At 52.7% G+C, this 23925-nt stretch overlaps 9 protein-coding genes across 9 annotated transcripts; 5 read left to right on the top strand and 4 right to left on the bottom strand.

The window, feature by feature from the left end:
- Positions 1-212: 212 nt before the first annotated feature.
- N7510_010588 (DUF2457 domain-containing protein) lies at positions 213-2348 on the bottom strand (the record flags this gene model as incomplete). Its single annotated transcript, XM_056982513.1, has 1 exon — positions 213-2348. The coding sequence occupies one exon, from the start codon at positions 2346-2348 to the stop codon at positions 213-215; it is 2136 nt and encodes a 711-aa protein (XP_056828007.1).
- Positions 2349-3409: 1061 nt separating this feature from the next.
- On the top strand, positions 3410-5105 carry N7510_010587 (uncharacterized protein; the record flags this gene model as incomplete). Its single annotated transcript, XM_056982512.1, has 3 exons — positions 3410-3654; positions 3777-3942; positions 4899-5105. The coding sequence occupies 3 exons, from the start codon at positions 3410-3412 to the stop codon at positions 5103-5105; spliced, it is 618 nt and encodes a 205-aa protein (XP_056828006.1).
- Positions 5106-7704: 2599 nt separating this feature from the next.
- sha1 (putative calmodulin-binding protein Sha1) lies at positions 7705-10783 on the bottom strand (the record flags this gene model as incomplete). Its single annotated transcript, XM_056982511.1, has 2 exons — positions 7705-8045; positions 8098-10783. 2 exons carry the CDS (start codon positions 10781-10783, stop codon positions 7705-7707), a joined length of 3027 nt encoding a protein of 1008 aa, XP_056828005.1.
- A 141-nt stretch (positions 10784-10924) lies between these two features.
- N7510_010585 (uncharacterized protein) lies at positions 10925-11125 on the top strand (the record flags this gene model as incomplete). Its single annotated transcript, XM_056982510.1, has 1 exon — positions 10925-11125. One exon carries the CDS (start codon positions 10925-10927, stop codon positions 11123-11125), a length of 201 nt encoding a protein of 66 aa, XP_056828004.1.
- A 595-nt stretch (positions 11126-11720) lies between these two features.
- Positions 11721-15078, top strand: N7510_010584 (uncharacterized protein; the record flags this gene model as incomplete). Its single annotated transcript, XM_056982509.1, has 8 exons — positions 11721-12023; positions 12082-13015; positions 13065-13711; positions 13920-14052; positions 14116-14156; positions 14226-14655; positions 14715-15001; positions 15061-15078. 8 exons carry the CDS (start codon positions 11721-11723, stop codon positions 15076-15078), a joined length of 2793 nt encoding a protein of 930 aa, XP_056828003.1.
- Positions 15079-15505: 427 nt separating this feature from the next.
- N7510_010583 (uncharacterized protein) lies at positions 15506-15903 on the bottom strand (the record flags this gene model as incomplete). Its single annotated transcript, XM_056982508.1, has 2 exons — positions 15506-15765; positions 15834-15903. The coding sequence occupies 2 exons, from the start codon at positions 15901-15903 to the stop codon at positions 15506-15508; spliced, it is 330 nt and encodes a 109-aa protein (XP_056828002.1).
- Positions 15904-16400: 497 nt separating this feature from the next.
- N7510_010582 (uncharacterized protein) lies at positions 16401-19208 on the bottom strand (the record flags this gene model as incomplete). Its single annotated transcript, XM_056982507.1, has 8 exons — positions 16401-17005; positions 17062-17297; positions 17565-17696; positions 17757-18387; positions 18439-18568; positions 18622-18765; positions 18817-18847; positions 18898-19208. The coding sequence occupies 8 exons, from the start codon at positions 19206-19208 to the stop codon at positions 16401-16403; spliced, it is 2220 nt and encodes a 739-aa protein (XP_056828001.1).
- A 373-nt stretch (positions 19209-19581) lies between these two features.
- Positions 19582-21402, top strand: N7510_010581 (MFS transporter; the record flags this gene model as incomplete). Its single annotated transcript, XM_056982506.1, has 7 exons — positions 19582-20173; positions 20225-20430; positions 20480-20607; positions 20657-20958; positions 21008-21114; positions 21171-21222; positions 21275-21402. The coding sequence occupies 7 exons, from the start codon at positions 19582-19584 to the stop codon at positions 21400-21402; spliced, it is 1515 nt and encodes a 504-aa protein (XP_056828000.1).
- Positions 21403-22250: 848 nt separating this feature from the next.
- N7510_010580 (uncharacterized protein) lies at positions 22251-23623 on the top strand (the record flags this gene model as incomplete). The annotated part of the gene is made up of 4 exons (XM_056982505.1): positions 22251-22543; positions 22594-23026; positions 23079-23273; positions 23336-23623. Coding segments are annotated over 4 exons (1209 nt in total), but the record flags the coding sequence as incomplete, so codon positions are not given.
- Between the last annotated feature and the right edge of the window lie 302 nt (positions 23624-23925).

The raw sequence follows: 23925 nt of genomic DNA, 5'->3' as shown, positions 1-23925 counted from the left end.
TCAAAGGGGGTATATGCTCCGGAACCCATGCAGCGAATAGGAAATGCAAAAGAAGAGAGCGAGAGAGATCCGCCACGAATAGAAAGAGGGAAGAAAGGAAAAAGGACCATCAGGTTAAGTATGTAAAGCGAAAGGCGTCCGAGTCACAGACCGAACTGTAATAAAAAGAAATATGTACAGGGTAGGATAGGTGTGGGTAGGGTAGGAATGCCTCAAACAGATAGGACGAGCTGGGTGTCTTGACCGACACCGTAAGCCCTGCACCTCTCAGCAACTTCGAGGCCAAGCTCCTTCATCCGTTCGGCTCCATGGCCGGGGGTCGGCCGCCGCTCCATCTGCTCTTTGGCAGCTTTGCGGCAATGTTGGCGCCAGAATTTTTCTTTGCGCTTCTGGCGCTTCTTCTCAAGGCCCTCGACAATGTCGACGGGCCCGCGCGTGTGTAACTCCCGGGTGCGAGATCGCTCACGTTCGGGGGATTCGGTCAAGGGCGGAATGCCCTGCCACCGGTGCGACTTCTCCAACCCAGTGAAGAATGGATTAGGAGTCCGTGGCAACGACTTGGTGCGCACCAAAGGCCGCCGCTGCACCAGGTGGCTGATGTTGAGACCGTCGGGTGACTGGGCGCGAGGCATATCCTCGGCCCATTTGCTGGTATCGGGAGAAGGAGACTTGATCCTCAGACGAGGAGGCGGGGACTTGAGGCGTTTGGGTGACGACCGACCGGCACGAGGAGGCGGCGGGGACACCATACGCTTGGGCGAGTGTCGCGGAGATGGCTTGCGAGCCGATCCCTCTGCTCGGCCGCGGCTCGAATCCTCACGGCGCATAGCAACCTCCTTGAGGTCGTCATTCGACCAGTCCTCCTCCTCATCCTCCTCATCCTCTGGACAACTCGTCGGGAAGCTGGGGTCGATATCTTGCGGGATGAGGATGTGCTTCGACATACGCCGTTGCTCCAAGCAAGACTTGTAGGCAACTTCGAGGGGACGATCCTCGTCAAGAGTTCCACAAACGAAATCAGTGCTGTCCGGCAGGTTGGGGGTGGCCGGGCGCATCTTCGAGACCTTGGCAGGGCGAGCACCAGCAATTCGCTGCACGGGAGCCGGGAGCCATTTTTGGTGGTCATCGGTCATCGAGCCCCAAGACGTGTTCGAGGCGCGACGTTCAATGGCCGGAGGCATGGTGTCCGAAGCTTGGGAGGGAGGAAAACTCGGAGCCGGGCGCGACAGAGCCCAGAACTCGTACTCGTCGTCGTCGTCGCTCTCATCTGAATCCGCAAAGCCGGCTTCGTTGTCAGACTCGTTGCCATCATCCGAAGAAAAGTCATGGATGGTCGAGTCATCATCGGCAGCGTCCTCGGCATCTTCTTCTTCTTCCTCCTCAGCCTCCTCTTCGGCCTCTTCGCCGAGCCGTCGAATGGCCATCTCTTTCTTCATACAGTCGTTCAAGGTAATCTTTTGGGTGTATTCAGCCGCCTTGTTCACCCACTCGTCGTCCTCTTCGACCGAGCTGGCGAATTCGTGAAATCGAGTAGCTTCGGATTCCTCAAACTTGCCCAGACCACTGGTGGGGACACCTTTGGGCGTCGAGATTTCGGTGGCCTTCTCTGTTGAGGGAGCATCCATTCGGTCTGGGGATGGCTTGCGGCCGACGGGTGCTGGGGAACCACGGCAGCGCGTGCGGAACGCGGTCTTCCGTGTGGCTGCCGGCGAGCGATCTCGCAATTTTCCCAAGTCTCGTCCGGGGCATACGAAGGTGAGGGCGGTCCGCCGCTGAAGCGGCTCAGCAGCCACGTCCTTCTTTTCTTCCGGCTGAGGTGGCGGGGTTGGCGGTTTTTGTTGTTCGGTCTTGCGGCCACAAGCAAAGCTAATGCATCGCTTGCGCCCGAGGTTGGCTTCCACGGTGGTTTCGTTGGTGTCGACTACCTTCACCTTGGGCGCAAGCTCCTTGTGGCCCGGCATTGGGCCTGGCTTGCCCATCATTTGTGGAGGTAGAGGCGGGCTGGGAGTGTTTGATAAAGACGGGCTCGTCAGGCCGCCATCGCTGGTGAGCTCTGCCGTGGAGACGCCGCTAATGTTGCTGTGCGGATAGGAGCGGTACATGTAGGTCGAGTCGTGGAGGGAGGGTGGGTGCTGGTCGGTCGGAGACATCTCGGGGCTACTCTTGAGAGCACGGGTGAGCAGCGATTCCTTGCGATCCGGGATGGGGGGACGAGTGTAGATGACATCTTCGGAGTGCATCGTGGTCGCGTGGTGCATACGGTGATCTGGCGGTTCATCCACGTCGTCGGCCAGGTCGGCATCGTCGTGCGTCGGCCGAGTGGACGCGTTGTTGGGTGAGAGAATCATCTTCAAGAGATTGTGGAAAGACGAGAACGAACGGTCGCCACGAGACTGGGCCATTCTGTTCTCTCATACCACAAAAGTCGGGAGGTGTCCAAGAAGATCCAAAGGGTGTGAAGCAATGTTTTCAATCGGTGACGGTTGTAGTTCTTGAATGGGCGAACGCTTTCTCAATATCGATCACGGAGACCGATCACAACCCGGAGGGTGGAACAGATGGTGTCCCGGAGAGGACTGCCGTCATGATATAAAACGCATGATTGACTGGGATGTGGAATCGAGGGACGATTGGACAGGAGAGTCGCCAAGAACAATCAGGTTGTGCAAGAATGGCAGCTCTGGGGTGATCGAGCGCCGAGGAAATGTCGGATGCCCCCCAAGACTTTTGATATGGTCTGTGCTGGGGAGGCGCAGTGATCGATAAGAGCCCGCAAGAATGCGAAGACTCGAAGTATGGGGAGAGGGGAGGAGTGGAGAGTGGAGAGTGTGTGAGAGTAATAGAGGAGGGAAGAAGTCGAAAATAAGAAGAAGAAGAGGAAGAATTCAGGCACAGTTTGGGGTGGGGAGGGGGAAGCAGGAAAGGAAGGAAGTCGTTAGTGTAAGTGGGATGCGAGTGATGATACTTACGGCGCTGTGACGGGAAAGCGGCAGGTCGTTTTGGGCCTAGCGCCGTAATGAATTTTTTTTTTTTCCTTCTGTTGTTCCATTTTGCCACACAGCCTTAATCAGCATCTCCGATGCATGCGGCGACGGGGATTTCTTCCTACTTCCTGATGCTAGTGTTTTATCTTTGGATTCCGACCGTGGATGAGTGAATAATCACCATTCTCATCCTCATCAGAATAGTGACAATAATACAATAATATGGATCCAGGTATTACTGTTTCATCAAGTGGACCGGGTGGTTTAGGTTGGAGTCCTGAAAAATACTCATGAAACCCCCAGCAGTATGAGGCATTTTGTCGCCGACTAATCCGGATCAGGCTCTTTTCTCGAGAGACCATCACTTCCACAGACGGTGCCAGCGCAATAATCATTGTGGTCCACTCCGAACTAACTGACGGACGATGGACTGTGGGTTCTCGCTTGTCTATTCTGTTTGGGCATTTCCGTTCTCTTGCCCTCCAGAGTCCCTGTCGGGGGCGAACCCTAAGCCGCCGCCACAACACGGTCATATGGATGGCAGCGTCAGCGTCGGGACAGTGCCTGTTTTGTGCCTGGTCCAGTCAGCCTTGATCAAGCCCGTCCCAAAATTACAAATTCCCGATGAAGCCATCGTGTCTATGTATAACCGCCGCGCTCTGCGCGCTTCGTCTTGGCGCTGAAATCAATAATTGGGCTGCTTGGTCCCCTTCCCTTGCTCCCCTGTGACGTAACTTTACCACTCGGTGTTGCCCATTGCGATCGGCTCCCGTCACACTCACAGTACCGTAGTACAGTAGTATCAAACCCTCTTGACCGGTTCTTGGCCCTGCCACCTCCCGGTCGATCGTTGTCATGCCCACCATCGCGTAGACATGGCAAGTCCGCTCCGATCGGCAGGACAAGTCGTGCAACGGGATGGAGCACAGCGGCCACGTTGGTGAGCGACGAGCGGTCAGTCAGCGCGATCCCGTGTCGCGTGTGTTACAGATTCAGCACTTCTTTTCAGATTTACTGGGTCGAGGGCAGACATGAAACCTGGCAAAACACACCCAGCGTTAATAATGAATAATACACTAAGCTTCTGCGAGTCCGAGAAGATCCCCCACAGGAGTGAATGTATGTACAGATGTCCGGAGCAGGCATACCCCCTGTTGGCTCTCACGAACCGGGTCAGCGTTCAAAGACAGGGGGAGCTAGTTGCCAACGGGACTGACCGTTGTCGGCTCGAGGCTGCAACCAATGGCAGTGGCTCGAAATGGTTGGGATTGTGGAAGCGTTCCTAATTGATCCGACCGGAGAAGATCTCCATCCACTACTCGAATAAAGTGTGAACTGTGCTGGTGGGAGGGTCACGCACCAAAGGATGGCACGAGCAGAGACCGGGCGCACCAGTGAGAGCTAACAGCGCCCGATAAGCGGACGATTTGGGGAGCAATTAGCTTCGATTATTATTCACAACCGGATGGACGTGCATTAGTTAACTAGTTAGGGGCAGAGCTGTGTATGTATGAGGCATTTTTGGTCCCGTCCCGGAGCAATGCAACTGTCGCCAGATGGAGTTTAACCGGGATGTCAACCATTTAGGGTTGTTGAAGGTTGCGGTTCGTGCGCTTAGACAATAATTCGTAGTGGACTGCTAGTTACATAGGAGCTACGACTGCCCAGCATGGAAGATTCATCTGATAGGGGTGCTGTACTTGGTCTGTACTTCCACTCAATTGCTCTCATCTTGCCCTAACTGACGGACTGACTCTACCTGGCAGTAATGATTTCAAAAACACATCCCAAGAAACAAACACAATGGCCAAGGCATTGAAACATTCAAGACCAAATGATTGAATCCATCATCAGTACAACTATTACAATGGCCAGCCTCGGTCACGCCCCCTACGCAGCTCGAACGGCGTACAGTCCAAGACTCCAGTGGCCGAATCGAATCACCTCCTCTCCTCCAGTCTGGGCAGAGCAGATCATGATCTACCCGGCAGCGCAGCGCAGACAAATCCACCCCTTTCCACCGTGCTTGGCAACCAGCGTCTAATAGTTCCAACCGCCAAGCAGGCTGGGCATTGCCCGACTTTCAGAATGCGCCCCGTGCGACCTTGGGCAGCGGACTGACTGGCAACAGCACTGCCAAGCGCGGCAGGAAGATCCGGGGGGCATACATTCATATCAGGGAGGCAGCAGTGATTCCACCCCTTGTTTTATGGATACTTCTTGGCTTCAGCCATCAACAATGGGCCAGTGCCCAACGCCAGAGCAGGAGGAAAGGGGGTGAGGCTGTTCCCGGCGCCAAGAGGGCCCTATGTATGTACATTGCCGCAAGTTAAAGGCAAAACGTCCATACATCTTGCACTATCGATGAGGCAGTGCAGAAGGGATATCGAAACAGCGTTGCCAAGGGCGATCGGGTTCGCCCAGACTTAGGAGACCCTCTCTGTTATTGGTGGCTATTTCGGTCTATTGGTGTTGATTGTTGATCGTTGGCCCCAAGTCGTTGTTGCACTGAGTGATAGGACTGTACTCTCAGGCAATGCCCTCAGTTTGTACCATACTGGAATGTCTAGAATCGGCAATCCGGCCAAGACATACCGTATGTTCCTCTCCGTCCAGTCCGATCGAGGATCCGAGTACTACAAGACAATGTCCAGGGGAAGCCAGACATAATTCTTTGTACGGAGAAGCAAACGCGTAAACAAACCGCGAGACAGCATGTCTTGCCATACGGCATCTCACTAGGGTCTGTCTCTTTCCTGTATAAGGTTCTACAGGCCTAAACTACGGTACCACACTGGATGTCATAACCAGTTCTCAACTACGTTTTATACTGTGTATACGGTTATTTAGCGTAAATGGAAATAACAAATAGCAAATTCACCCCCGATCATCGGCAACGTGATGAGCACCGATCGACACGATCGCCCGAGCGCTCTTTCGTCCCCGCCGATAGGGTGTGCCAGGCAGGGACTCTGGTTGGTGAATGATCGGGGTCATCGGATGTGCAGCGTGCACATTAGTCACTCCCGTCCAATGAGGGAGTGTGTTTACGCGACTCGGGACATACTTGAACTAGCGGTACTTGCTGCGCACTGCTATGGTCAGTAGAGAACAATCTCTCATACCCAACTGTCCAGAGATTCGGTAATGACCGGAGATCACATCAGCCCCAATAACATAATTCAGCTGAGATACCCTTCGGCCCACACCGAATCAGATCTTCCATGCATGCAGCCTGACTATTATTACTCCTCCTGTCCGTAGGCAGTGCAGTAGGTATGGGGCGAGCGCCGCCGGATGGGGCCGTATTCAAACATCCCACATCTGCGACAGCATCCAGCGCAGTACATTCGCCTCAAACAATTCTATTTGCGGATATATGACGGAAGCTGGCCCCACGCAGACTATGTCACCACAGCCCATGAAACAGAATGGGGGCTGGTATTATCGAGATGATGTCAAGCTAATGAAGATGGGGCTGAAACTTGCAACCTCTATTCTTCTGCCTTCTGGAGGCGCTCCATGATCGTTCAGGACTGAATGGCCGATACATAGCCAGGAGGCAAAATCCCCGAGCTTACTTCGTGGATGCAAATTCATTGTTATTTACGGCCACTTATAACTATTTGCTTCCTCGTTCTATGTGAGATGACGAGCACACGCAGCCAATCCACTGGGCTCCATCCATATCTACCCACGGTGCCAACGTCGACACAGAATGCTGACCAGTGGTCTGAGAATACGTACATCTCTCCAACATAAACTGCTATGTAGGATAATATCCAGGGATCTCCCGGATACATCCCAGCATAAGACAAGTGATGTCAGCGCACCACCCGAGAGCCGACCCCCGAGCGTCTGCGCTCGAACCTACAGCCCCTATGTTGCAGGGATGGATGACCTGTGTTTGTTAGGTACGGTACGAACAACAAAAAGCACAGACAGCAACAAGTGAATGACCCCGATTTCTCGCTATTAGCCTAACTGCCCGGCAGCATTTCTTACTGGTGTTCATCGGGATCGTGCTTACGCTACCGGCGCTCTCCGAAACTGGGGCATACGTCAGATCTTGCATAGAGCCCGCAGTACGGTAGTCCCGGGTTACAGGGATTCCTTTTCCTATGTGGTTGGCTGGCTGTGGGGTTGTTTCCTAACGGCGCCTCAAATGCGGTGAAAGGGCAGGGATTCCATGACGCGTTTCTCGCGTGGGGGATTGAGTTCGTGGGTATACATTACACACCGAATGGATGGCGACTCGATGAGGTAGGTGGTTGAGGTATTTTCGGCCTCGTGTGTTGGAGAGATGATGACATTCGCATGATCATGAATGTGCTTAGTGAGTCGTTGGGTATCGGGCTCATAGGTTGATGATGCTCTTGGGAACTGGTATCATGCCTGCTTACAGGTACGCGCGTTCAGTTCTATCTACTCACTAGCTCCACAGCGGAGTATGAAGCGAAGTATGTGATACCTAAGGGTTATCATGTTCTATGTCAAATGAAGGTAATCTGTACACACAACGAACGTAGAATCAACAGGATAATGAACCATACACCATATGCCACGCTGTCAGATGCTGGATAGCGCCAAACTTCAGTAGGGAAAAAAAAAGAAAGAAATGAGTTTATGAATGAATGTCGTAACCTTCGAGCTTATCCCATTCTTCTCGTCGTCAATCCTGCGCAATATGCACCTCTTAAGACCGATGGCCAAGGTATACTTAGCGATTGAACCTTCGCGCAGGCTGGACATATCTTGCGCGCTGCTGCTGTTTCCGAGCTTCGGTCGTCCTCCACCACTCGACAATCACTCTCTTAGCCCACAAGATCTGGTCTCGTGTCTGAACCACGGCGGCGCACTGCGTAGCGAGACTTTTCGCAACAGCACGCCGATTGGCGTCTCGCTCCTCTGAAACTGTCCGCCAGGCGCGCTGCAGCGTAGTGGCTGCTCGTGAGCGTCTCGAGGCGGCAAGCAGTCGCGAGCAGAGGAATGCAAGAGCGGCCAGAGTGGAGTCAGCGTCCAGAATACGTGAGGATGCCAAAGTCGGGGAGACAAGGAATGCTATTTCATTGTTAGTGGCTATTTGTCAATTGCTCAGGAGTTGAGAACTTACCAAACTGTGAGCTGCATCCCAGATGTTCAAGACGTGCCTCCAGCGAAACGCCAGATGATTTTTTGCCTGCGATGAACGGCTCGTATTCATCCACAATGCTCGCATAGACCCGTCCATCGGCGAAGCTGGTTGTCATATTGTCGATACGAAGACCCTTTAGTGCCGCCAAGATGGATGCCCATTGCTGGAGTTGCGCATGCTCACCGCCATCCATACCGTCACCCTTAAACCAGTGCTCATCTTTGATCTGTGCGTACCCAAGTTCGGAGATGGCCTTGCGCTTCAGTCGCTTAATCTCCTTGCTCACATCGTCCAACTTCACCAGTCCTGCAAGGCCCCATCTGCTAACAAGCGCCCAGAGGAGTGCAATGGTCCTCTCACGGTAGCCGTCCACGATGTCCTCCGCACGGATATCGCCAATAATTGCGTTGGAGCCCTCCAGGGAGCTCAAGGCTCCCAAAGCAATTTGCACATTGAAAATCTTGGCTGCACGACTGGCACATGACACCTTTAAATGCTTGGATAGCGGAAGGTCTGCGTCTTCGCCAAAGAGTGGAAGAACATCTCCGGTGCATAAAGAGATCTCGGTTTGATCTCCAGAATTGGGCAAGAAAAATAGGACCTCGACAATTCTCGTCAGGCGCACACCGTCTCTGAAATCGACCGCGATGTTGTCGATTTGGTAGCTGTACTCTTGTAGCTTGTGCTGCTTGTACGTCAAATGGCAGTCCAGGTGCCCTAAGGGTTTGATGATGTCCCCACAAGATGGGAGGAGCAGACGAGCCAAAGCTTGGAGTAGGTCGGCAGAAGATTTGAACGGAGATGAGGCGACAAAAAGCTGGCGAGGCACAGCACTTGCGAGCGATTGTCTAGTCTTGTCCAAAAGAGCAACAAGCATGATGCACCGAAGCATAGTGCGGCGATACGCCTTGGCCGATTCTTCTGCAGGAGTGTCTCTCTTCTCTGCAGACTGGACCATGTCATCATTTCGCAACAAAAACGTGTCCAGAAAGCCCTCCGCCTTCCTGACCATGGCTTTCTTGTGACCAGTTGTGCTCTCTTGGGCGTTCTCGGTGACAGACCCAAAAGAGATCCGTTCATTCGAAACTCTCCGTCCAACGACGGTCTCTGCTGCAGCCACCAATGTATGAATGTCATACGTCTGGGTCCAAAGGTCCAAGAACTTTCGCTGGATTCCAACATCTTTCTTGACCCGGGGGTATTGGATAAGAATATCTCGTGGGATACTCAGCGCCCCACACGAAAGAGATGCTTGGATCCGCTTGTAGAGACGAGTGAAGTGATCTGTGTGGTAAAGTTCGAGCAATTCTAGGCGAAGGCCATCTGCGTCCAAGGCATTTATGTTGGTGGCCGTGCACTCAAATAACGCGTTGACCAGCTGGGTTATCACAATCTCCTGGTGCGAGAGCCAGTCGTCATCATAAAGAGATGGTTTGGAGATATTCTCGACAAGCAATGGGTATTCCAGGTTCAACTTCTTCAGCTTGGGGTTGGAGGGTACACTCCTCATGCTAGAAGAAGATCGGCTCGTGGAGAGACCAGGCCGGACAGTGGTTCGCCCATTGACAGAAGAAGCCTTTTCCGTTGGCCTTTTGGGCACCGCGGCAGCATCCTTCTCTTGACTGACGGAATATGTCTGGATTTTCACCTCGTTCTGTCGTTCAGCCAGCACCGATCGCTTTTTCTGCGGTGGGTTCGTCTTTCTGGCAGAAGGTTGCTCTAACTTGGGGCTTGCAGGCGGCCGTGGGGTATCTCGGCGAGCCGATTTCCGTTCTGGTGCAATGCTAGTTCGGCCGGGCTTCAGCGGCCGGGCATAATCAACGGAGGTTTTATCTTTTGCACCGACAAGTGTTCCCGGGGGGATGTTTTCCTTGCCGCCATTCTTGCCGGCAATGTCGACTCGAAGTGCAGTCTCTTGGGCATTCTTCTGGCTTGGCTGGAGTGGAGCTCTGCGTGCAGACACTGCCAGTGATTTTCTAGCGTGCCGTTTTGCAATCTGTGCCTCCAGTGTGTTGATCTGGGTGGTTTCTTCCGGAATTTGTGACGCTGCGGACTGCTGCTGCTTTTTCATCGGGCTGAACAGGCCCATGAAAACACTGGCGACGGTCGTGTCGTCCGGCGGGATATACACAGTATCGCGACGCACACCCCTTTTGAGGTCATTGACGCGACCCTTCTTCTCGGATCCTTGGTTGTTAATCCGCACCGGGGACAGGTTTTCCAGGTTAGTCTTTGATCCCACTCGCTTCGTCTTGGGCTGCGTTTCTGGTTCTTGTCTTGCGATTCGAGATGGCGGGCTGGGATCAAAGTTGACTTTTGGCCGAAATCTCTGGGCCGGTTGAGCCAGCAGAGACGATTTGCGATTTGGGAGTTGTTGCGTCAATCCATTCGGTCGTCGGCGCTTCTCCGCAGGGCCCGCTGGCTTCTCAGTTTCTTCGTGAATTTGGAAAGCCGATCCGGCTTGATGGGCTCGTCGGGGACGGGTACCCGTCAAAATGGGCGCGCGTACTTCGGTGGTGAACTCGATCTCTCCTGTCTGTTCAAATGCCGAGTCATCGCCCAACAGGCTGTCGAAAGTGTCGCTTCTACTGTTGCGTTCACCGAATCTTGAGGACCTCGCCCTCGAGGGGCACGGGGTGGCGGCTTCGTTGAGAATGCCTGACATGGTGCGGGAACATCAAGTCTGGGTGTTGCGAGCTAGTGGCGCATATATGTTGAGGAGTATGGAATGTAGTTCGTGGTGTGGTACAGAAGTAGTAGGTGGATCAAGAAGAGCGGTGAAGTTGAGGGATGTTTGGGTAGCAAGATGGGGCGATCCAAACACGGAGAGCAAGTCGGCTGCCACGTGAATGACAATGACACATCCGCAGCTTCCTTCGTTATCGGCGCGAGCGTGTCGTCGACCGGGGAAGGCGCGATCCAGATTGTTGACACGATCCTGGTTGTCCCAGGCAACGATGCTGATGTAATCGAGATAGTACACGTGACTCTGTCCGAATGGAGATGATCTGCTCAATGATAATAATGAATACTGCTGATGCTTGAGTCAATAATCAGGCTTCCTGGGCTCCCTTGTCTCTTGTTCGGGGGTCGGCTCCTGTATATTGAACAGTCAACATGGGTGGTGTCTCACCCTGACTCGACGCGAAGATATATATATTTCCATGCTTGGTCTATCATTAATATACTGTGTAACCAAAGTCAAAAATATAGTGCGCAGCCGGAAAAAGAGATGTTCAGGGTAAAATAGATATAACCGACATCGTTAATGCTGAATGAACCCCGAATCATACTTGGACAGTGTTGTAGGGCTACTGTGGAGCAAGTCACGAGATCATTACTCCTGTCCCCGGATGAATGCCTCAACGTGGCTCTTGCTTCTCATTCCGACCACTGACACCTGCGTGGCTTGCCATCTCCCATCTTTGTTCGCCCGACGCTCTTCGACCCTGTGCGACATGGGCGCATGATCGCCATATCGTGGCCTGCCCCCTCCTTCCCCCTGTCTCCTCCCTTCCGCTAGTCAGTTATCGCCCTTTCGACTAAGACCCGTTGACAATTCCTCTGTCCTCGACCTACTCCGCGCGGAATGATACCGGGTCATGGAATCCCTTGTGTATGAGAATTCACCGTTGGCCGATTACCTCGAAGGTATGTCACCCAGCACACAAGTGTCGCATGCAACCCCCTCACCGGTGCCTATTCCAGGGGAAGGCGAGAGCAACGAAAGCTGGCTCGTGGAGGAAACACGCAGCGAACATGACCCAAATGACACGGCATCCAATTTCGCCCCTCGAGGCGTTTCGAAGTTCCAGGAGCGCGTCCGGAACAAGCTGCCCAAACCTCTAGACCTCAACAGATCACGGGAGGGGGTCGTTCTTGGTAGGATGTACGATGCGTGCTCGGTATGGTTTTTGGTTGCAATTCCCCTAGACAATTTGACTGATGGACTCATCATTTCAGTCTGCTTTAAATGCACAGATCGGGCGAAGCGACAACGAGCGATTCCTCGAACAGTTCGGCTACGTGATCGTCGCGTCGCAATTGCTGAATGAGCACAGCGCACCCTCTTACACATCTACCACAGACGTGGTGTCGACTTCACCATCCGCAGACCTCCCATCCCTCTCCACGACGTTCGGAATCCAAGGCGCAGTCGTTACGGCGGCGGCGTCTTTCTCAATCGCATGGTTATTACACTGGAGTCGCTCACGGTCTGGAGCTGGCTTTAGCCCGAAGCGAGTGATAGTGCTTCTCATCCTCGTCCCCATTGTGGGGGCCTTGTTCTATGCCTTTGCCAAACGTCAGTGGCTGAAGTATCTACGACACCAGGCTGTTCAGGCTGCTGGGGCTTTCGTTGGCAACGCCCAGGGATTTGACTCTGCTTCATCTGCCTCGGTGGTATTTATACAGGAAGTCGAGCTGGTCTCGCGTGGCTATCGGATCAGTACTCCCTTACCGCCTATTAGCCGACTCGAAGACCAGACACAGACACGGAGGTGCCTGAGACTACGCCGAGTGGTCTCGGAGTGTTTCTTTTCGATGTTGGAGCGATACATTCGGTCACAGAACATCCTGCGGCCCCTCACCGATGAAGGCAATCTCGCGAAGTATTACGATATTTATGACATTGGGTTAGAGGAGCTCGAAGCAATCGAAGCGACAGTATCGCACCGCACATCAGACGACCAGTACTCATTGCGTTCCTTGCGAGATCTCTTTGGGAAACTATACAGCGTGAGAAAGAGCGTTTTGTGTTGTCTGTTGGCGCTGAGCGCTGATGGAGGAGGTTCCGATATTGCCAGATGGAGCACCGCCGTGGAGGAAATGCGAGATCTTGCCACGGTGACCGGAGCGAGCATGCTTAAAATGACAAGCATTTTGAACGAAGAGGACCGTGAGTACTTTTGAATTGGTTGGATGAGCAGAGGCTAATTTCCAAACAGGGGATACCATTCCTCCATCTCCCTTGCCCATGGCCTCTCCAAGCAAGGACAATCTTCGGGCGCAGTTCCGAAGGCTCAACTCCTTGTCACAGGGAGTACGAGCCCTACATGCCAAGATGCACATTATCAGCGAGGAGTCCAATGCCAATATCGAACGGACCGACTCTTCTACCGATTTCGAGGCAACTCTCCTTGCACAGTACGAGTCGATCGGCAGTGACATTCGGGCCCTGCTCCAGGAATGGGAAGCAGGCAAAGTTGCTATGTTGCACAGCGCCGAGCGGCAGAGCGCCGGAGATCGATCGCGACCATCGAGTGCGATGGTTTCGCCCTTGTCCCCCACTTCGAGCCTTGGAGGCACTACGGCCGTCGAAGGCAGCCCGACTGACGCGCTCAAAGCACTGAACGGGGAGGGCCGACCCGACTTGACACATGCTTTCGACGATGAGGAGATCTTTGAAGCTGTTGTGCTACCATCGTCTCGCAACAAGAGGGCCTCTTTGACGCGAGACGAGCGGCTGGCGCGTGTTCGCGAAGATCGGGCGAGGCAGGCCGCTGCTCGTGAGAAGGTGGATGCGAACACGAACATGCTCAAAGAACTGGAGATGGTCATTCAGCAACGACCGCGGAATGACCTCTCGAAAAGAGTGACGAGCATTTGATGTGCATCGTTCAAACTGCTACCGTTGGAACTCGACTTGATACCCCATGTACAGAAGGAAGCAGTGTATATATTCGTCTTCATGAGATAATGAACTTTAAATAATGTGTTGTCGTATACCTCCTATTTGATGCCTCAGGCACCACTCTAGCCCCAAGGGGCATAATGAAGACGCGTGACTCGCGCGCGTTCAGTCGCCCACCAAACTAACTTCCACACGCGATTCTTCTGCCTCCCACATCTCATTCAATCCCTCCCTCCCTCCTCGTCATCATTTTGCTACTCTCCCACACACAACCTTAGTTCTCTCTCACAAACCTGTCAACAGTATGTTGTGACATCATCTCGTTCGCCCTCTCGCTTGAGCTAGCTAACGAACAACCGCTCTAGTGTTGGAAGCACGGCTAGAGCAGGCAAGCCTTCTGAAGCGTGTATGTATACCAGGACGCTCCCAATCCCACATCCGTTGCACAGGCGACTGATTGTATTTTTCCCCCCAGGTCGTCGACGCGGTCAAGGATCTTGTGCAGGACTGCAACTTCGACTGCAATGACTCGGGCATTGCCCTCCAGGCGATGGATAACTCTCACGTGGCGCTGGTGTCGATGCTGCTGCGCGCTGAGGGATTCTCCCCTTATCGCTGCGACCGCAACATCGCGTTGGGTATCAACCTGACCTCGCTGACGAAGGTCCTGCGGGCGGCCCAGAATGAAGACATTCTGACCCTCAAGGCTGAGGACTCGCCCGACGCGGTCAACCTGATGTTCGAGAGCGCCGAGACCGACCGGCTAAGCGAATATGATATTAAGCTCATGGATATCGACCAGGAGCACCTGGCCATCCCCGAGACCGAATATGCGGCTACCGTGGAGATGCCCGCGATGGAGTTTCAGCGCATTTGCAGAGATCTGAACGCGCTGTCGGAGTCAGGTAGGGCACATCTCTCAGATCGGGGACCATGAAGTGCAAGGCTAATCGGCGGATTGCAGTCGTCATCGAGGCCAGCAAGGAAGGTGTCAAGTTCTCGTGCACAGGTGATATTGGTAACGGCTCTGTCACCATCCGCCAGCACACCAACGTCGACAAGCCCGACCAGAACGTCACCATCTCCCTCTCCGAACCTGTCGCCCTGACTTTCTCCCTCAAGTACCTTGTCAACTTCTGCAAGGCTTCCAACCTGTCCAACTCGGTAAAGCTGCACCTATCCCAGGAGGTGCCACTGCTCGTCGAGTATAGTCTGGGCAGCGGCCACCTGCGGTTCTACCTGGCTCCGAAGGTTTGTTTTGTTCCTTTCTTCTGAGATTTGTCCTGTCCTAACATATTTGTTCCCCACAGATCGGAGACGAGGAGTAAGAAGCTGCCTTGCTCACGTCAAACCCATTATGCAAAACGAGAAAACTACCCTGATTACCACGGAGAGAATGTGATGGAAGCAACGAATTTTTTGTCCCAGTCTGCTTCGAGAACACAGGGGGGTGTACTACGATGATTTCTTTCCGTTAGATTCCAGCGGTCGGATTCTGGACCCTTCACGTCGCGTGTTTACTTCTCGCTATTCCGTGCCATTGTGCGTAGCATACAGTAGTAGTAGATCTTCTTCGACATGGACACTAGAATTGTTCTTCATAAAACCTGGAATATCTAGTCCATCAAGTCTTGGATAGTAAGGTATTTTCTCCATCCCTACCCATCTATCGCTGTCCACCCAACGCCAATTCCTCAAAGGACGACCTAGAAGGACCTGAGGGAATATGGCCGGCAACCCTGCCAATTAGCAGAGTTACCAGAAAAGGCAGATCTTTCCAGAACCGCCCCAGTCACGTACCCGGGGACGGAAAAGAAGAGAGAACACACTGACCTGAAGGGAAAAAAAGGTGAAGCGCCATCCCCACCCGAATGATCGGAATCGAATGATACCAGTTCCCCCATCCCGAAAATCAAGACGGAGGAACAAGAGGTATGCTGCGTATTGCACTAAAGTGGCATCACACACAATCTTCGCATCGACTCTCCCATGGGGTTTGAAATCCCCCGATGTTTCTGATGCCGAGTGCAGGTGTGCCACGGCCGGTTAAAGCCGTGGTTTGTGTCTCACACCAGGCCCTCACGGGCAGTACCGGCCCCTGGTTCAGAACCAGGAGCGGGTTGGGTGGATGAAGATTCCTCCGAATTTCTCATTTGCAGGGGTTCTCGGAGCCTGAGTGCCAGGACTCAGGCCCCGAGGACAGTGGACAATTTGTCCGGCTGTCGTGTGTAGCAAAGAAACGCAGCATTGGTGGGGATGGCGCTTGAGAAAAGAAGAAAAAGAAAGTGAGTCGAACAGTGGGAAAATCACCACGGTGGGTCGTTGGATCACGTGCCATGGATTAGTCATTTTATGTATATAAGTTAACTAGCTGCTTGTTCCTCACCAGTCGAAGAGCATTGTGCTGGAGGCTATTACGGGACTTATTGAGAATATCAAAGATAGCTGTGAACAATCACTGGCCTACTTCATCGGACACAGCAAGCAAGATTGCGGTCAGAGCCATCCATAGCGGATGGTTGATTCAACTCGGAACTGTTCTTCGGCGCCTGTGATTACCACATTATATCACGGGGACATATTGGAAACACAACTGGCATCTTCTATATGGCCTGTAAAAAAAGTGGTCCAGCTTTACGTATTTTCAGGATCAATGGGGGACCTTTCCCTTCGGCAGTCGACCGATCTCAAATGCCCGAACAACGTACTGTCTCCCATTGACCACAACCTTACCCCCCGGCACACGCCATGCCCCCTCACCTTCACCCTCAAATCCAGCCACCATTGAAGGCAAGGTACCCGCAGCACCCCCAACCACATACTTCGCATTCCATCCAGCAGCACTCCACTCTTCCCTTCGCACACAAACATCAGCCCCGGTCTTCTTGACATCCCATTCACCAGAAGGGGTTTTCCGCCGGGTATGAATCTGTATCTGCTGCAGCGCCAGATACACGCCCCAGATCCTACCCAGGAATGTCTTCGTTACCGTAAACTCTCCCTCCTTCCCAATTAGATCGTCGTCGTCCGACTCCAATACCCAGGAAATGCCCCCGTGCGCACCCTCAGGACCATCCCTAAATGGCAGCTCCCGCCATACCTCCTCGTATTCTGTTGGTGGTGCACCGGGGACATCAGGACGAGGCATAACGCCTGTTTCGAGGTCATCGCCGTTCGGCAATGAGACAAATGTCCCGCAGTCGGCGCTGCTAAACTCGCCATGAGAATCTAGCTCATGTGTAAATGCGACTCGCACTGGAATTGGTCAATTCTGCTGGGGGGTTTTTCTGATTATATGATGAATGACTGACTTGGCTCCTGACTCTCGATGATTCGTTGGCCGGCAATGGCCCAGTCGATGCCGCCTGTTTGCTTATCTATGCGCAAATCAAGATACCAATCCTTCACAGACATGACGATTGTGTCTGTTGTCTCGCGGGCTGGCTCAGGGAGCCAGCGGATGGAGATGCGGGTCGAAAAGCGGCATTCTGTCTTGGTGGATACTTCGTTGGCCATGGTGGTGAAGTAGGGGTTCTCTTGGGTTGTTCTGTTATTTTTCCAATCGTAAGAGCAGAGAGATGGCACCCCTTATGATATCGGGGGGTGATGAGGTACCGGGTAGAGTTGTCAATTCGAGAGTTAGTTCTAGTGGTTGCAATCAAGACAGATCTGGAATGTCGAGGAGAAACTCTTATCAGTGGTTCCCCGCTCGGCTGGCCATTTCCCCTCATGGGAGCAACTTGGTCTGTTCAACCACTCATTATTCTTCTATTTACTAAAATTCATCTAGATCGGACTGAAAATCAGCTCGCACTTCTGCCCCTTGGGTCTCGCAGAGATAATCTGCTCGTGGATTTCCATCGACGCCGTCATATCCGGAGCCACCGTGGTCTGGAAACGCGAATACACTTCACGAAGAAGTATTTTCATTTCCACCAGCGCGAGACTAACAAACCAAGGAGCTGTTAGCGTGGAATTATTCGTCCATAAAGGAAAATAAACTCACTTCTTCCCTGTGCACCCGCGCCCCCCAACGGCAAACGCAAAAAAGAGCCTATTCCGATCCGCCGCACCCTCCGCCTCAAGCCATCGATCCGGGTAGAAACGATCCGGATCCGGAAACACCTCCTCATTCAAACGGTGCACGGTATAGGGCTGGCAACTGACAATTGTATGAGCTGGCATGAAGTACCCATCAATCACCCGGCCGCCATCAGGCACATAGCGAGGCAGCGACATGGGGATAGGCGGAGAGCAGCGGAGCGCTTCCTTGATAACAGCATCGAGATAGACAAGGCTGTCAAGTGTTGCATCCGCTCGAGCAGAAACAATTTCATCATGCAGCCGGCGCTGGAACTCGAGGTTATGTGGCTGCGATAGTTCCCACATGAGGAAGCATAGCCCGTCGCCGGTCGTGTCAATGCCGGCTGCCATGTGGTCCTTGCATTCTGCGGCGGCTTGCATGGGCTCGAGACCGGATTCTTTGCGGGTTAGTTTCTCCATGAGTGTGTATGATTCCAGGTTTGGTTGGGAGGCCATCTCTATTACGTATTTGTCTGCTATGGGCGAGGCGCCTGGCCGGATTGCTTTTGGGAAATATGGCGCTAGCTGTGGGAGGTAGTACGCCAGTAGGTTTTCTGATTTTGGGTTTTAGAGATGTTGACTGGTTCCAGGTAAGCGGAACTTACGCTGCAGGCTTTGATGATATGTCATCTCTTGCATCACTTCGAAGTCCTTGTGGATATCGAGAGATTTAAGCCCTCTGGGACTGAACATAAAATGTGTGACGCAGTCGAGGGCATAGCAGTGGAGGAGAGCCTGAATGCATTTAGTATACCAGGTTCCTATGTTCATGCGTGTCCCAGACATACGTAGACATCAACACCCTTCTGACCAGCCTCAGCGCATCTAGACACAAAAGATGTGGCGCACTCGCTGATTTCCGCGAGGGGCTTCTCCTTCATGACATTGGTCATAGCATATCGCTCCGCAAAGACCCGTTTTCTCTTGCTATGCTGCAGATTGCGTCAGTGAATGCATTGCCATCTCGACAGTCATTAGCTAACCTCATCTTTGAATAGTGTAGAGAACATCGTCCTGCCCGGGTCCCTAAGTAGCTGCCATAAAATTACTAGCAGAAAACTTACTTGGTTCTGAATTGCCTAAAGAGATCATAGAACTCGGTCTTGTCATACCCGCTTCCTCCGGAGGAATAGATTTCCTTTATAGCCTTGAGACTAGTGAAGGATACTTCGTTTGGAGCCAGTCGGACGACAGGTCCGTAGACTTGATGTAGCCGATGGATGGATTGGCGACGATTCGCTGTGAACTCTTGATACTTGATCCATAGACTGGTGAATCGGGTATACCATGGTCCGGGTAGTTTGGATAATGGAGAGAACCCTCGGGTCAAGATATAGAACACGAAGAGAAAGACACCTGCCCACACTGACAGCATGTTTAGTGAAAAGACCTTCCAGCCAGTAAAGACGAGAGTAGACCGATAAAGTTTGAAGTTTCCCAGGGCGAGAAGATGCAATCACTTTCCGAACAAATCCAAACATGACCAAGACTGGATTGCAATTGTGATAAGCAGTTCAATTGTTGAAAGTTGATCCGCTTGGTATCTCGTGCGGGGAAAGCCACTTGGCCCCGATTAGGCAAGCTGAGGAGACGGAAGGGATCAGTGCAGATAGTAGCGTTAGAGCTTATCTGCCATCACGATTAAATCATGGGAGATAAGTCCGTACAGGAGTGTTATGAAGTCACCAACTATATAAAGACCGTAGACATAGTTCATAATTTGTTTAGTCGAATACCAGTTCGCAAAAATGCTCCCCAAGAAACCGGATGTAAACGCGGCGTCACCAACAGCCGCCGAGGCAGGCGAGCTGAAGCCAGTTCGACTCGCTCCCTCGGGTCTCCCACTCTCGCCAACAGTAACGAGCGATCCCCTGGATCCGCTGAACTGGTCTCTCGTCCAGAAATATACTTGTATTCTACTCGTCTGTTTTGCCTACTGCCTCCTCACCTATTTCACGACGGCGTCTGTCCCTGCTTTCTCCGAGCTCGAGAAGCAGTTCCATACCACTTATACAAAAGTGAACTGGACCTTCGCGGTGCCGTGTCTCGGCTTAGCAATGGGTCCCTTGCTCACTTCGTCTCTGGCGGAGACGTATGGACGCCGCCCTGTGTTGATTGCTAGCACGGTCATCTCTGTCATTGCGAGCGGTTGCACCTCGTTGAAGGGTACTTCGTTATCAGGATATATGGCTGCCCGATTTTTCCAGGGTGTGGGCGCTGGGCCGTCTGCTAATATCGGGCTGACGATCATCAACGATCTGTCCTTTGAACATGAGAGAGGCTTTCGTGTAGGACTTTGGGCCATGTCGGCTAATATTGGAACTGTGCTTGGAGCTGTGGGTATGTATTTCTTGTTATCCGGGTTGATATAGTGATTCTAACGATGTCCAGTGGGTGGCTTCCTGGCGTCGGTCTCGCAATACTGGATTAGTTATCATGTCACAATCTTGTTTGTGGTGCTGCTGGTCTGCGAATGTCTGTTTTTACCGGAAACTCACTACCCACGAGCTGCGATGCTCGAGCGAGAAGCCCATGGTAGCCGGTCCGAGGAGATGGAATCCGATGACTTGAAGAGGACCAAGCAGCTGGGATATTTGGTAAATTCACAGATATTGCTTTTGGCACTCGTCTCTAACATCGCCACAGCACTTGCATCCAATCCCTGGAGTGAGGCACCCGAAGTTCTGGGATGCTATCCTCGAGTTTTGCAGGCTGTGGACTTACCCAACGATTTCCATTAGCGTGTGCTCATACGTATTCTTCCAATATTGGTGGTAGGTGAACACGTCCCCAGATGAGGCCAAGGCTCATGCCACGATCTAGGATCTGTTCCATTATGACCATGGAGCCATTGGCATACGAGACCAAACGGGTGCAAGTACAAGGACTGCTGTTCATCGGCCTCATTGTCGGTCTGGTCTTCGCCGAGGTCTTCTGTTCGGGGAGTCTGAGCGACTGGCTTGTCGCCCGGCTAGCACGCCGCAATAATGCCCAGCGGGAACCCGAGATGAGACTGTGGTTGGGGTATCCCGCCGCAGTCGTGTCATCGGTCGGGCTCATTGTTTGGGGCATCTCCGTTGAGCGAGGCTGGCACTGGATGACCGGCGAGGTTGCATTTTTCCTCTGTAAGGATCGGTCCACACTTAACCATCCTCCTTTCTGATCACTCCCCAGATGCCCTTGGGACACAGGTCGGGAATACGGTCTTGTCCACATACATTGTGGACAATTATCCCGAGTTCGCCATGGAAGTCATCATGTTCTATTCGGTGGTGATCAATGTGAGTGTGCACATAGGTGGTTCGCGATGCGGTTGTTGACCATATACCTGGAGCAGATGTCGGCCTTTATCAATCCGTGGTTCATCAGCATCTGGGTTGAGAACTCCGGTAATCCACTGCTCTTATTGGCGGAGCATGCTTTGCTGACTGGGCTTTCTAGGCTGGACTTGGACCTTTTCGGCACAGGCGATTGTCTGCACCTTCGGCCTGATCCCCGCGTACGTCCTGCTGCACCTATACGGCGGTCGGATGCGAAAGCCGCTCTATCTGGTGGCTGTGTCGACGTGAATGTGAATGACTGTACGAGTCCAACGCACATTCTCCGCGTAGAACTGCACCAGCCACCGCCACTGATGTTGACAGTGATCGCCATCGCCCGGAATGTTTCAGCGTGTGGCAGCCACAGTGTAGGAAAGTTCTGGGCCCCGGCGAAACCCTTCCCGGGTGTCACATAGATTGAGCTGGAGAAAAGATTATTCTTCAGGTCTACAACCATCATAATAAAAATAATGTAAGCAGGCAACCACCGTCACTAGTGGCTCCCGGCCATTCTGGGCCCGGGATGGCGTAACGGTGCCTGTCGCGAATCGACGGGTCGACCCACCAGGAACCAGGAGGCAAGATTTGACGATGGAGAATGAGAATTAAGTCTAGACAGAGGATGGAGGTTGTCGCTGTGTGACCCGCCCGGCTGTGGAATGCCCAACCCCGGACAGGCAGCCCCTAGTCTTCTTTCTTCTTCGCTTCCCCCAAAATCCCAACGGTGCTTCTTCCTCCTTCCCTTCCCCCCCGGTCACTCGTTCGGTTCAGGAGGTCAACAACATCACTCCTGCATCCATCCGTCCGCCCTACAGAACGATCAGCATCACACCACCCGTCTGCATCGTCTCTGGGCACAGGCAAGAAGGGTCAAGAAATAATTCCCGACCGTCCATCGCTCGCTCATCTCGGCTGGTTCGAGAGCTCTTCAACCTGGTTCGATGCCACTCCGGGCTGACTCCTGATCCTTTCCCGACCACCAAACCCGCCAAGCCGTACAACCCTTAAGCCTCCTGACGTTCCAACCGTCATCGTCCAGCCTGGTCGCAGTGCCGGCCCCTCTTTTTTGATCTCTTAATCCCCGAAACCACCGTCAGGTGGTCAATACCAACATCGTGTCTCTCCCTCCAAGTCACCGCGTGGTCCCGCCGACCGCGTCGGCAGGCCACTTCGCAAAGATTCCGTCTCACGGGTCGCACGCCTCCCTCTGGGAGGGTTCATTCGATCCTTCCTCGCACCAAGAGGCGGACGTGTTTATTGCCAGGGAAGGGCATACAAATGTGCAGTCCAAAGCCACAACGCGGAAATGCTACCTACCGAATACGCAGTGGACCTGGTCCTTCGCGATCGTGACGCTCATCCAGACCCTCGTCACTCTCGGGCTCGAATGGTAGGTCAAGCGTCCGGAGGATTCTCTCAGATCACTAACGAAACCTCTAGCTACATCTTTGTGAACTTCCAGATTCAACTCGATATCCCCGACTCCCCGGCCGCCAAAACAATCCCCACCTTCTTGGCTCTGTACAGCTTCGGGTTCATCTACGAATTGGTGCTGGTGTATGACGCTCTTCGCATGAAGAATACCATTCAGATCATTGGACTATGCGTTTGCAATGTCGGACTTCTCATCTACGGCGCCGTGCAGGTGCGGCAGATCCACAACGCTGTCGGCGTCTTGGCTGATAATCACGCAACCAACCACCGTGTTTGGGGAGAAACGGAGCCTTTTCTGATCATCATTCCATGCATCGTGGCTTTGGGGACCGTCCTAATGACATTTGTTGCGTGGAAGCTGTATGATGAATTCGCTTGGACGATCTACAAGCATATCAGCGCGGACCTGCGCATGAAACGCCGCTACCTCACCTTCCAGGTTAGTCCCGACGTTACTTGTGTTTAGGAAAATTCTGACCAACATCCTGTAGATCTACATCGCTCTGCTGAAGTTCGACTTCTTCTTCTTTCTCGGATTTACTGTTCAATTTCTCGTCGTGGTCTCGGCCAATCTCGATGCCGAGTTCATCCTTACCATCATTGCTATCCCGGTGACTATCATCATCTTGGCATGCGCTGCACTGTTTGTCCGACGCGAAAACATGTTCGGTATGGTCGTCATCATTGTAAGTCCTCGTATCTTGGCCCAACACCGTCTGAACTTTGATGCTAATCAGATTGTTTACAGCTACTCTTTTTCGCGGCCATGGCATACTTCTGCTTCAAGCTTTATCGAATGTATTCACCCGCAACCTTCACCCAGTACCTACCGGCCCGGCCCTCGATGACGTTCTTCGCTGTTATCACACTCATTTTGATCGTCATCACCATCATCAATGCCTGCATCTGCGCCAACAACTTCAACCGTGGCCTCAAGCCGCACATCAACAAGAAGAAGACACCCGAGGAGGAAAAGACGACTGAGCTATCTTCCAACATTGGAGGCCAAGTTCCGTCTCGGATGATGATCGACTGATTCCTGATTCCTCGAGTTAGCAGCGAGATTTGATGATCAAAAAGTAGTGCGGTGATATGTTTGTCTATTTAGTTTACATAGTTGATATCCCCCCGGCGTTTGAAATTAGGAGCGTCATGTTTTATTTCCCTTTTTCTTTTGTGACTTGAGTTCTCTTTGTATGAACAGCTTGGACATTTAGCCTGTCCTTTCGGTATGATACCTCCCTCTGCGTCGGAGCTGTGACTTTTCGTGGTGTGTGAGATTTTACGTTGTTGCAGTCTATGTGACTGGTCGAAATTTACGATGATTTAGTTTCTACC

The sequence above is a fragment of the Penicillium lagena genome (genome assembly GCF_028827675.1).
Source record: "Penicillium lagena strain IBT 129212 chromosome Unknown utg000008l_segment0_segment0, whole genome shotgun sequence".
NCBI lineage: Eukaryota > Fungi > Ascomycota > Eurotiomycetes > Eurotiales > Aspergillaceae > Penicillium > Penicillium lagena.
Note: the sequence above shows the minus strand (reverse complement) of the source record. Positions and strands in the feature narration are given on the sequence as shown.